The sequence below is a fragment of the Mastomys coucha genome, unplaced genomic scaffold (genome assembly GCF_008632895.1).
Source record: "Mastomys coucha isolate ucsf_1 unplaced genomic scaffold, UCSF_Mcou_1 pScaffold21, whole genome shotgun sequence".
NCBI classification, from domain to species: Eukaryota; Metazoa; Chordata; class Mammalia; order Rodentia; family Muridae; genus Mastomys; species Mastomys coucha.
Window position 1 is genome coordinate 133,435,861 of NW_022196904.1, and position 13,073 is coordinate 133,448,933.

At 51.4% G+C, this 13,073-nt stretch overlaps 1 protein-coding gene across 14 annotated transcripts in view; it reads left to right on the top strand.

Annotated features, from left to right (window-relative positions):
• Positions 1-13,073, top strand: part of Shank2 (SH3 and multiple ankyrin repeat domains 2) — a 446,182-nt gene that overhangs the window by 194,524 nt on the left and 238,585 nt on the right. For 12 of the 14 annotated variants that reach the window (XM_031389011.1, XM_031389016.1, XM_031389019.1 and 9 more), the window contains exon 12: positions 10,300-10,618. In XM_031389011.1, coding sequence (XP_031244871.1) covers positions 10,300-10,618 — 319 coding nt within the window. Of the gene's footprint in view, positions 1-5,970; positions 6,468-10,299; positions 10,619-13,073 lie in introns of those variants that run through there. The other 2 variants (XM_031389024.1, XM_031389025.1) reach the window with 2 other exon arrangements.

Sequence of the window (13,073 nt, forward strand, 5' to 3'; positions counted from 1 at the left end):
CCGGGGGGACGGGGAGGTGTCTAATGTGAACTCCCAAATGTACAGTGACTGAGGGAGCACCATCCTGGCCTAGGTGAGTGCCTAGTTAAACTGCCCCCCTGCCATCTACATATGCGGATTCTGCTTCTCTTTCTACTGCTGCCTCACAGGTATCAAAATGCTCTTCACTCTGCAAATCAGATGGGTGAGCCCAAGTGACATTAGAAGCTAAGGACAGACCCTAGCTTTTGCCCAATAAAATAAGGCTGCAGGGAACCCTGAAGACACCAAAAGGATTCTGGGAACTGAGTTCTGGTTCAAATGACAATCCTGTAAGAGCCCTCTTGCACAGGCCTTTCCAGGTCCCCAGACAACTGCTTGGTGTGGCAGTGTGGCATCCCTCAGCATAAGCCCTTGATAGGGGTAGGGCAACCCTGGGTAGGGGTGGGGACCGGCAATGGGCTGGCTGTTGCCTCATGTCACTTAAATAGGACTGGAGACAGACCAGCCTACTGTACCTGGAACCCAATGGGGGCGTGGGGCATGGGAGGACTGGACGGTTTTACTCATTCAACTAGTTTCCAGTATGTTCAGAATTTCCAGCTAGTAGTGTTCAGGGGAAAGAGGAAACACTGGCATATCCAGGCAACATGAAAAGCCTAAAGGGCTGACCGCTGCACTAGGAATCCCGACGGACAGTGTCTCCAATAATAGGGTCAGCCAGGGAGGTGTCTTGGAGGAGGTAACACCCTGAAAGATAACAGAGGCTTCTGGACGTGCTGAGGAGGGTCTGTGTAGGGGAGGGCTTCGTCCACCACCTTTCCACCTGATGACTTGTAGTTCGGTGTGGGTCTTCTTGCTACTGTTGCAAAGTAGAGTGTCCTGTGGCCCAGTCTGGCCTCAAACTTGCTGTGTAGTTGAGGATCTTAAAATCATGATCCACCTGCCTTCGTCTCCTGAGTGCTGGGATTGCAGGTGTAAATGATACCACCCGTGCCTGGTTTATGCTGTGCTGGGGATTGAACCTAGGGCTTTGCGCATGCTAAGCAAACCCTGTGTGAACTGAGCCGTGTCCCTGGATTCCATTACACATGTTCTAATGGCGTGCATTACTCAGCCAGTGCTGACAGTACTGTTGCAAATAGAAACACTTGAACTCTTGCCACCTCTCATGAGGCAGCTCCAGGGACATCCTTTTAAACAGAAACAGAAGTACAGAGGGGAGGGGTAGCTTTTCTGGGGTCACAGAGCCTCACACACACCCCCACTGGGTAGGTCTTCTTCAGAGTGCTGTGTGGGGGAACACTTTGTTTTGCCCTGAACACATGACCTCAGGTAACCCCACAGCCAGTACTGGGAATTGTGAAGTTCCCCCAGTTCTGCTGGTGGGGGAAACTGAGGGAAAGGGGCTGCCTGAGCAGTTAGCCCATGGGAAACTGAGGGAAAGGGGCTGCCTGAGCAGTTAGCCCAGGGCTGCAGAGGACAGTGCCCCAGCCCACACTGTCCAGCTCCTGCATGCACACCCCCGCACACTGAAACCACAGCAAGGGGAGACACGCTTGTCATCAGCAGTAAGCACTTCCGAGTCTCACCACGTGCTGGTAGCACCTGCCACGTCCTCCCTGCCAGGACTTGAGAGCCTCAAAATGTTCTGATGCACAGAGAGCCTTTTTTTGTACAAGAAGTAAAATTATTTTCAGCCTGTTGTCAGGCAGCTGTCAAAAGACATGGAAATGGAGGGCTTAGCGAGTCTCTGAGAGGAAGTCCCACGGCCAGGGTGGGTGTAGGGACACAGGCTGTTGGCCATGCAGGTTGTGGAGTGGAGAGAAAATAGTGGTGTGGGGATCATTTCGGGGTCACTCTCTTTCTGAAAACTGATCCCGGGGGCATGATCTGATGTTCTTCCAAGCATGTGTGCACATTGAGTGGTCCCCGATATTGACAGAGCTCACCTCCCTGCAACGCTGGAGTCCATGGTTACGTGTCTAGACTTGTGCTGTCTGTACATCATGTACTACTGTCCATGACCTGTTATCCAGAATAAAATCAGGTTGGTGGGGGGAAAGCTTGTGGATGGATGTGGGAGTGAGCACCCAGGAGGCTGAGGCAGGAGGATGGTAGTAAGTTCCAGGACAGGTTCAGCTTTGTAGTGAGACTCTTTCTCTAAAAGCAAAAAAGAAAAAGAAAGTGAGGAAGTTGATGTTGTTGGCTTTTGGACTATGGTGGCTTCACACCCATAATGTCGAGGCAGGGTGCCCCAGCACCTCCAGGACCCAAGTACCTTGCACAACCTCTGCAAATCGCTCGAGAGTTCTGTGGGTGCTCTCAGGAAACCCAGGAGGAGGCTGCCCCCAGAACATTCCAGAAATCTCAAACCCTCTCATGTGGAAGCACTGTGAATAAAGGATCTCTAGCAGTCTTGAAGAGAAACAGCTTTTGGATTTTATTTCTCCCTTAATTTTAACTTTTAATCCCCGCTCTATAGTTTCTGGTGTCCTTAGAGATGCTACCAGTATTTCTCAGGGATCTGCAGGCTTGCTGCCAGCCTCAGTCAACACCATCCCAACTATCCAGAGACTCCTGATATGGTAATAGGGACCTAGGTCCTCATGGTCACCGGGATGGAAGACCCCCAGGGGATGGCATAGACAGGTTTGTGCTAGGAGAGGAGAAGTCAGGCTCACTGTCTGTTGACAGACCTGTTGACAGAACCACAGTAGTGTAAGCCAAACCACAGCTGCTTGCATGGAACCATAATTCACACACAGCTGATGTTCTGCCAGCCATGTATGCTGGAAGGCCACAGGCTGGAGTAATATGAAAGATAAAATAAACACCCCTGTTTTGTTTGTTGTCTGAAGCCAGGAGGAAAGATTCATTGGTAGGGTGTAGGGTACAGAACTAACATCTCCTTGGGGTAGGATGCCATGACCTGTTTTTGACAACAGGAATCGCTGCATGTAAATAGAGACCCCCTTGTTGCTGGGGATATTCAAGGGCAGCACATTTGCAGGGGTGTATCAGAAGCACCCCATTCCCCCAGTAGGAATGCTTAGGGTATAGTACGAGGGACCTCCACCTCTCCATAGCCGAGCCTATCCCAGGCAGAGGATATAGGATTCTGATACTCTGAATCACTACAGATCACTACAGATGCTCACACAGTCTCTAGCCCACCTGCCCACAGTCCTGCTTGCCACAGCCCATCCACGGGGTCACCCCAGTTCTAAGCTGAGCTGCTCTCAGCCTTGTCAAAGAAGCTTCATGTAGCAGTGGGACAGCGGCAAATGCAAACTCATAACTGGTCAGTTCTGAAAAGTAAGTGACTGTAATGAACATCCATCCCTGCATGGTACCTCCGCAATAACTCCTCTGCACTCCCCTAACACCAAGGCTCAGAGAACCACACAGAAGGAAGAGAAGAAAGAATGCAAAGCTGGAGGATATGTGGAGCCTTGTGAAATGCCATCCTGGGGACATGACACAGCCGTTGCTCCCATGAACTCACAGCACCACGGTTACCTGTATAAGACCTCTCTCTACAAGGCCAAGCCAACCAGAATTCCAGTATGGCTGGGAAGGAGCTCAGGAGCACTCCCTCCCAGCTGAAGGTCTATTGTCAGTGGATGGCTGCTGTGGGAGGGAGCAGCCACTGGTAGCTAGCCCATGTTCTGGAGGATGGCTCCATACCTCTGTACACACAGGCAACACTGATTGGACTCAGTGAGCTTTAGCAAGGGAAAGCAGGACCTGAACTTGGATGCCTAAGAGGAGCTGAAGGGGCCTCTGGGATGAATATGACCAAATGCATTGAACACACGTTAAAAAAAGAAAAAGACGAAAGTTGTCTGAAAAGAGCATCCTCAAGTGTGGGATTATACTGTGGGGTCCTTTGTTGCATCATCTATCCGTAGCCTGGCTGGTTTCCCTTACCTGGACATGCCACCTCTGCCCCGTACCTGTTGCCTTCCCAGCCAGCACAGCTCACTCTCCACAGCCTGATGGGACATTGGATTCAGGATTGGGTCTGGTTGGCACTAAGGAACTGGGTGGAGACACAGTTCTGCTCGGGAATATTCTCAGCTCTTCTCACTGGACAGCTCAGGGTTCTGCACACTTCCACAGCAGCTTCTACTTGTGAGCAAATGCATCCAAGGGAGCAGCTGCCTCATATGTGGCTGGTGGTGATGGGAGCTGGGGGCTCTCTATCTGGGCCGTGTGACACTGTTGCCTTGCTGGAGTTTGGGGTTCTGCTCTAGGGAAGATGAAACAAGACCTGCTTGATTCTCACTCTTTTGACATATTTGAGGTCAGACACCCAGTGTGGAAACGAAGGTCCGGTCATGTTCTGTCATCTCCTTCATTCAGAAAAGATGTAGGGTGTCACACGGCCCTCCTGGGAAAAGGCCTCCTCCCACAACCTACACCGAAGGTCAATGTCAGATGTAGGATCTTCTGGTGGGACGGGTGTCAGGCTTTTAGCTTTACCACCAAGTTGTGGGCATACATTCTCTGTGCCACACAGTGGCCAAGGAGATGCCAGAGCAGTGGGTGGTAGGGAAACTAGGCTTCGGTACAGCTTTATGTTTTCTGGAAGATATTGATCCCCAACAGATGGAGCAAGCACTGAGCATCACTGGTGTCTCAGAGAGTCCCCAGAACTCTGGCAAGTCCCCCGAACCCATGTGGTTGTGGCGCAGTTGTATGACTGGTGGGGTCCCTGGCCTCTGGAATGGGGCTTCCTGTATTTGTGGACACTGGTGTCACCATCCCAATATGGCCAACAGCCAAGTGCTTCATGTTGAGGTTTACCCTAGAATGTCCAAAGGGCCACAGAGGCCACATGCATGGTGCAGCAGTGAGCCTCAGACAGCCGCTCTGTCTCTGAGCCAGCCGTTTTGATGCCATCGGCTGTGATACTACAGGGGAGGATGTCACACAGGCGGTTTTGACATTGCTGACGAACCGTGTGGGCCCAATGGAGATGATGTTTAAATGCTCAGCCGACACGAAGCTCACACACAGACACACATAGTGAATCAGGCAAAGTCTTTTCCTTCCCAGACAACGCCTGGCACAGCAGCGACCATTCTGAGCGTGCCTGGGATCCCAAGTGTGCTGAAGAAGGAAGGTGCCACTGCTTGGGCACGCCAGCCTCCTCTTCCTTACACCGCCATTTTTGTTGACATAAACTGTGTCGACCATATGGGATTGAATTCAGTGTTCCAGTTGCTTTTTCCTGTCTCTTCCTCTTCCTTTTCTCCCCCAACCCCTTCCCCCCCTAGGTTTGGGAAGCTGTTCTCTTGGCAACCACAGAAGTGAAGCGCACTCTTAATTGCTGCCCCAGTGGTAGATGCCCTGTGCGGAGCCTGACCCTCCCACTCCCTCCCCCTCTGGAAGCACCTTCACTCTGGTGTGGGAATCATTCCCTGTCCCACCCACTACAGGGCACAGCAGTGAGCGCTCCCACCCACACTCTGCGCTCTCTTTGTTTGCTATACAGACAGAACTTTCTCAAGGTGGGGAGAGCTTCCCTTGCTTGACTTCTGTTGGGGTGTGAATGCCAGAGACATGTGGGGAAACAGCTCTGAAGGGTCCATTTTTTTGCCCTGCCCTGTATCGGGGGTGCTTTGCCACTGGCTACTTTGCCAATTATTATTTCCCATTCTCCACACAAAGCAAATGTAAGCAGCAGGGGGCGGAGTCCTGCTTTCCCAGGGTCATTATCAGGATGGGGAGGGCCAGAGAAGTGATGCCACTTGTGTGTCTGACTCTTTCAAAGGGAAATAGGTCACTGTGAGAATTCCTGGATCCTGGCATGCCTACCAGGGTGTCAGGGATCTTCTGGTGATTTGTCTGAAGCGTCGATATTTTTCTCTTGACTTTCTTACCACATCTGCTAGCTGACAAATAGACTTGGCTTCTTCTTTAAAAAAAAAAATGTAAAAAAAAAAAAAAATAGAAAAAGCACAGTACTTTATATTTAGCCACAGGCGCACAGAGCGCCCAGCAGCAGCCGGGTTTCCTTGGATAACTGGGGCTCCAGCTCACAAATGCCTCCCGGTGTCTCCTGGCCGCCAGCTCGCGCCGCGCAATCGCCTGCTCCATGTTAACCCTGCGTGGTGCTGCCTCCCGATGCCCTGCTTGCTCGCCCAGCAGAGTGGCACTGCTCACATGAGGATCACCGCCAGAGGTAGCCGGCTCTGAGAGCAGCCTCAGTCTGCGCACAGTTGCTTCCCAGCTGACAGACAGAATATGGGGTGGGCTTTGTCACCAGCACGCTGGGTCTGGCATGCCCAGCGATGCTCGGGGCTGCAGAGCGCCCAGACGCCCGCCACTGCTCGCTGGGTCCCAGCCGCGCCAGCTCCGAGGGGCCGGGCTGCGCGCCTAGCCTTCCTGCCCGCCGAGAGGGTTATATAATGAGCGGACTGCTGCCAAAGTCACAGGGAAAATGAAGTCTTTGTTAAATGCCTTCACCAAGAAGGAAGGTAAGGAGAAAGCTGTAGGAAGCGTGGGGTGCCTGGTGAGCAGCTGTGGGCTGCTTCACGGGGGAGAGGGGACTCGGGTGCCTCCTCAAATTGCTGGTTGCAGTTCATCGCTCAAGGAATAATTGCCCCAGCTTTGTGATATGGTTTGGCTCTAGTCAGGTCTTGAAGATTAACACAGATGAAGGTGCCTTTGTATTTTAGTGTGTTCCTGAGCTACCAGCCTCTGGCAGAACTGCATTCCAGAACATCTCATCCAGAGAGCTTATGTCAGGGGACACATTGGGAAACTAGGTCTTGGGGAAAATAAACGAAGTTTTGGTTTTCGTCTTCCAGTCACCTGGAGGCTGTGAGCACCTGCTAAGGAGAGTCAGGGCACATGGCTGGATGCACCCAAGACATCCTCTATGCTGCCACTTGCCAGTTCTGCCTGGCTGTCCCTGGGTTGTGAAACCATGGGGTGCATGAAGAACCCCTCTTTACCATACCTTGTATGAATTTTTTTTATTGTGGGGAAGGAAAAAAAACTGTATAAATAAATGCATGTAAGACGGCTAAGAAAATATCCACCCACCTAAGAGCTTGCAGATTGCCTGAAAGAAGGAAACCGTTGGGTGGCATATTAATCATTTTCAGACAGGAAAGGAGTTATTTTTAACACTTTTCATGAAAAAAAAAACATCATTTGCGTATATGGTCCCAGTCAGAGAGTTTTCTCAGATAGCAAGCTTGCTATCTTTCTGATGAAACCAGGTTTCCAAAGAGGTGACTTTAAGGAAATTAGGAAGCTCACTGTCTACCCAAGCTCACTGTGAACTAAACACCAGAGATACTTTAGCAGCCTTGAAACTAATTTGATATGAGGCTTGGTCGTTAAGCAAGACAATTTTCATTAAAACGTTCACTCTAATGTTACCTGTGTGGGTCCATTTGACTCACTTGCCTGGTCTTTGGGGTGAAATGGGTATAAAATGCCCCGGCTGTTTTGTTCTATGACCCTCCCTGTGTGGCCTTGCCTGCGTGAGGACATCCTGCCCACTCCTTCCTTCTGCAGACCCAGGCAGGCTCTTCAAAATGGGTATAGAATAGATCTTCTTTTTCTGATGAGGCTTTACCAAAATTTGCCATGTGGGACTTCGATTTTGATAACCCACAGACAGCATGAATTGCAGCCATGGGTTAGAGTGTTAAGTAATGCAATCTCCATTCTGCTCCTATAGACGTTTCCTTCCTACGGAGTCTATCTTTGCAATGGGCAGGGTATCAAGTGCCCGCACATCCCCTCACTTTGCCATTAAGGGTATTAATACCTTACTGGATACACAGTCAAAGATGCCCTCAACTGTACTCTTAGGGATGGGTGACTCCACAGACGCACAGTTGCAGGGCGCCAGCATGTCCAGGTCTTTGGGCTGTTAGGGACCCTCCACATGCCTCACCCAGGGGATACTCCCAGAAGCCCTAAGGTATAGGCTCTATTTATCCTGTCCATGTCCTCTGCCCTTTTGGTTTTCACACTAAGAGAGTCCTCCAGCCGCTGATCTCAGTGAGTGGCAGAAAAGACTGAGGTTGTGAGTCCACCTGTCCTGTACAAGGCCTTTTAAACCCCCCACCTCTGTAAGTTCCAAGATCACCCCAGACTCCCTGGTTGGCTCCATGATGAATACTCTGAGATTTCTCAAGGCCCTACTCTGGCAGCGTCATCAGCAAGGCTTTCTTTGTGCCCAGCAGAACACACTTGGTAGCCTGACCTGGCTATGGTTCTTTTGGAGGTGGACTGCTGGGGCTGTAGGGCCAGCTCTTTAAGAGCACAGGCTCTTAGCTTCAGGGAAGACACTACCAGCCTTTGGTGTTCCTGGTCTGTCCCTGACCAGCCCCTGTGAGTCACATGCTGGAGAAACTGGGAGCAAGATCGCACATAGCCAGGAGGTTTGCTGACCATCTTTTCCCATCAAAAGCTCGCAGAGAAAGCAGGGCGCACAGCACATGCTGCTGCCCACTGGAGAGATGAGGACTCCCTCCCTATATCACACAAGCCCCAGCTCTAGCAACCTGTCACCCTGCTATAGGGCTTCCCAGCTTGTCATCTAGCTCTGATTCCTAGAAAAGAGGAGAATTGTCTTGGGTCACAGCTGATTTGAAAGAGGACTGTCAGAACCACCTCTGCCATCTCTGTCCCTGTGAACTATGCTGGGGCTCGGTCCCTAGAATGTCTGCTAAGGCCACTCTGTCCCCATGAGCAGTATTGATGCTAGCTCTGTCCTCATGAGTTCTTCCAGGACCAACTCTATTCTTGTGAGATTTGCTGGGGCCACCTTTTGAGTTATGCCTGGGCTATCTCTGTCCCTGTGAGTTATTCCAGAGACACCTCTATCCCTGTGAACTGTGTCTAGACCACCTTTGTCCCCATGAGTTCCTCCAGGCCACCTCTGTGAGCTGTGCTGGGCTACTTCTGACCCCATAAGATCTGCCAGAGCCATTCTGTTCCTGTGAACTGTTCACGAAACACCTATTTTAGTACCACCCATGTCCTCATCCTCAGGCTGTGCAGATGGGCAGAAAGCCATGGACTCTGATGGAGCAGGAAGCTTAGATCTCTATGAGGTGTGCACCTCTGACTCCTGACCTTGGACAGCTGTTGCCATAGGCTGCCCTAAACTGTAGTACTCTGCTTCTTTGATGTCAGGGCCCTTACCCAGGTCAGTTCCCCTGGAAGCCCTGGTTTTTTCTAGCTCCATTGGGTCCTGTTTATAGAATAGAGCCCTAGGATTTAGGGGCAGAAGTCTTGTAGCAAGGCTTCACTGGGTATCAGTTAAGAGGCTAGGGGTGTGTAGGATCTCTGGCCATCAAGGTGAGTGTAGTATCTACTGTGACTGCAGTGTGAACGCCATACCTGAAGGTGCCCAGGTTTACCTTATCTGAGTCCCCGGATATATTGGGCTCAAGAGTGTGAGGACCCAGCTCTGTCTAGGCCTTTCTATGAGACATCCAGTGAAGTGGGGCCACCTGCTGCTGCCACATGATGCTAGGTTCCACTTGTTGAGAGGAAAAAGGGAAGATTCTGGGGGTGTTATGGCCTCTTCTACCTAAGAGATTGGGGGACAGAGGTGGCTGGCTTTCCCTGTGACTGAGGCTATAGGCCTTAGTGCATAAAGATAAAATACCCATTACTCCCCATATTGGATGCTGACTATCCAAGATTAAAATGACCCAGGGCTGGTTCCATGAGGCCTGACTGTGGCGTACAGATAACGTCTTCTCTGCATCCTCATGTCTCATGTATCCTAAATCTCTGGATCCTGATTATTGCTATCACATGAGGTCATCCTAGTGACTCATTCTAACATAGTTATCCCTATAGAGGACCTCTCTCCACAAGTGGTCACATCCTGAGGTCCTGGGTTATATACACTAGTGTAAGAACTTTGGGTACATAGCTTTGCCCACAGAGGTCATGTTCAGAATTTTAGGGGATGCTCCTGAGCCAGGCAATGTCCTAATGCTTGGTGACATGGGGAAGCCCATCCTTACACGTGTTATGGCTGTGTCTCCCTGCTGAAGGCATGGGCTGGCCCAATGGAAGGTCAGACCTTGAGTCCCCTTCCATTGAGGTCCTGGTTTGAGCTTCCATGTGCTGGAGACATTATCTGTCTCAGTGTTTCTCTGTGCTCATGTTGGGGGTGAGTCAGGCCTTGGGGAGCCCACCACACAGATCCCGCATCTAGTCCTCAGGACTATCCCTGGCTTGCACTGGGTGTGGATGCATGTAGTCCTGGCTTTCCTGTATCCCTGTCTCCTGACATTACTCATCTCTCTCTTTTTCTCCCCAACCCAGTGCCCTTCCGAGAGGCCCCAGCTTATTCCAACCGCAGGCGGCGGCCCCCCAACACATTGGCTGCCCCCAGAGTTCTTCTGCGTTCCAATAGTGACAACAACCTCAATGCTGGTGCACCTGAATGGGCTGTCTGCTCTGCAGCCACCTCCCACCGAAGCCTCTCACCCCAGCTGCTGCAGCAGACACCCAGCAAACCTGATGGAGCCACAAAGAGCCTTGGAAGCTACGCCCCTGGGCCCCGCAGCCGCTCCCCGTCACTCAACAGGCTGGGTGGTACTGGTGAGGATGGCAAGAGGCCACAGCCACATTGGCATGTGGGGTAAGAAGAAACTGGGTCATGGGCAGGGGGTTCCATGGGAGATGATTAACCATACATGTCCCTCAATTCAGGCTGCCCCGGAAAACACTAAGGCTGAATTCTGTCTGCTGAGCCCAGGGCCCCTCTGCTTAGCCTGGCACTCTTAATGCAGGGGTGAGGAAAGCTGAGCTGTGCAGGGGCCTTATGTCCTTTCCAGTGCCTTGACTCCTTGGTTCTCGAAGTGAAAGGACCTTAGGCAGTCAGAGCAGAGAGCATGGTCTGTGCCAAGTGCTCTCCCAGCAGTCTCTGTCATCTACACACTGTATCCAAACCAGTGACCACATGCTCACTGCAATGAGAAATGATAGCCTGGAGGGGGTGGAAAACAAAGCTCATAGGCATGTTACAGCACAAAGGACCAGCCAGGTCTCCAGCAGCCTTGGCTTATACTACAAATGTGAACTGTATCTCCCCAGCATGGCAGGGGCTCAAAGCCTCTCCATCTACCTCTGAAGCAGCCCTGGGTGACAGGCTGGAATTGGGCAGGCTGAGAGGACCACTCAGAGCACCTGTCTTAGGGTTTCTATTCCTGCACAAACATCATGACCAAGAAGCAAGTTGGGGAGGAAAGAGTTTATTCAGCTTACTTCCACATTGCTGTTGATCACCAGAGGAAGTGAGGACTGGAACTCAAGCAGGTCAGGAAGCAGGAGCTGAGGCAGAAGCCATGGAGGGACATTCCTTACTGGCTTGCTTTCCCCTGGCTTGCTCAGCCTGCTCTCTTATAGAACCCAAGACTTCCAGCCCAGGGATGGCACCACCCACAAGGGGGCCTACCCCCTTGGTCACTACTTGAGAAAATGCCCCACAGCTGGATCTCATGGAGGCACTTCCCCAACTGAAGCTCCCTTCTCTGTGATAACTCCAGCCTGTGTCAAGTTGGCACACAAAACCAGCCAGTACAGCCCCATAGTCTGGACCTTTCCTAGGGAAGGGGCTTCCGACCTGCAGAGCCAGGAGGGGCAGCCAGGAGGGGCCTGCGTTTACATGTCCAGCTCCCAAGCACACCTCTGCCTTCCTGAGTTTCTTAGCTAAGAGAAGATACTCTCAAGGATCAGCTGATTATGAAAGCCTTGAGGCTATATTTGACGGCCATCAAAGAGATTTGGGGCAGCAGGGAATGAATGGTCTTACTGTCTTCCTGTGATCCCTGTGGCGGGCCGTGGGGGATGGTAGGATGTGGACCTGCCATAGCAATGTCTTCACTGGGGGGTTACTTCCACACTCCTTTTCCTAGTATCTTTTGTCTTCCCTTCCTCAGTGTCCCTTTTGATTTTTCTTCTGCCCTGCCCTGCCTAACACAGGCTGGCCCAGAAAGGATAAGTAGCAGTGTGCCTGTCTGTCCGCAGTCTCTGCCCTGTGCCTTTATAGCACAGGTGTGAGTCCCTATGTTCACCTCTCCAGAGGCTGCGCCCTCTAGTGGCACCTAGAGGCACAGCTGAGTCACTATCCTGGGAGACTTGCATTTACCCTATGGGAACCCTGAGAAGTGGTTGGGGCATCCAGTACTCCCAGGGCCTCTCTCAGATGTCTAGATGTGGAAGATTACTTAACATCACAGGGGGATCTGGCCATACTCCTCATGGGGATGTTTCACTATTGTCTCATGTGTCCTAAGTGACTTTAGCTTTGGCAAGGATAAAAGGGACTGGTGAGATCCCTAGGAAGACAGTGGTGCTATGGCCCTCTCTCCAGCTGTGTCTGTCTGAGACATGCTGCCCTTTCCAACCCCTCTCATCTCTGCGGTTTCAGGTTGTGTAGTGAGGTTGGTGACATTGGCATCATCATCCATTACCCCAGGAAAAGCCAGTTCCTCTGTTGGTATCATAAAAGGACACCCTTTTGAGACAAGGACTTCACATTGCAGAGCAAGGTGCCAGAGACTGTAGAACATTCTGTATGTGCCATGGACTTCAGAAAGCACAGGCCGCTCTAGCTTTTCCCTTGTAGGCTCTAGTAGATTCTGGGGTAACCACCTTGCCTGTGCATCCAAACCTATCAGACATGGGTCTGAGGCTGACAAGTAGATGTCTCTGTGGCTCTATTCTTTGTCTATCCACATGTTCTCTCTCTGGGTCTATCGGAACATGAGGACCTGCACACCCAATCGGGCACTTGGTGGAGTGAGACATGGTTACCTCGGCAAAGAGAGGAAAGGGCTCCCTTCCTAGCTTCTCTCCTGATCCCTGGGCTGGATTAATAGAGATAGGAGAGGAGAGAGAGGGAGAGGAGGGTGTGTGTGTGTGTGTGTGTGTGTGTGTGTGTGTGTGTGTTTTAATATTGAGTTCAGATTCCCTAGATATCTGCTTGTCACTTATGCCTAATTGTGATAGCATGTCACTAGGACACCAACAAAACAGTGTGGGTTTATGGTTAGGGGAAGCAGGGCCAAGTGAAGGATATTTTCTGTAGGAGC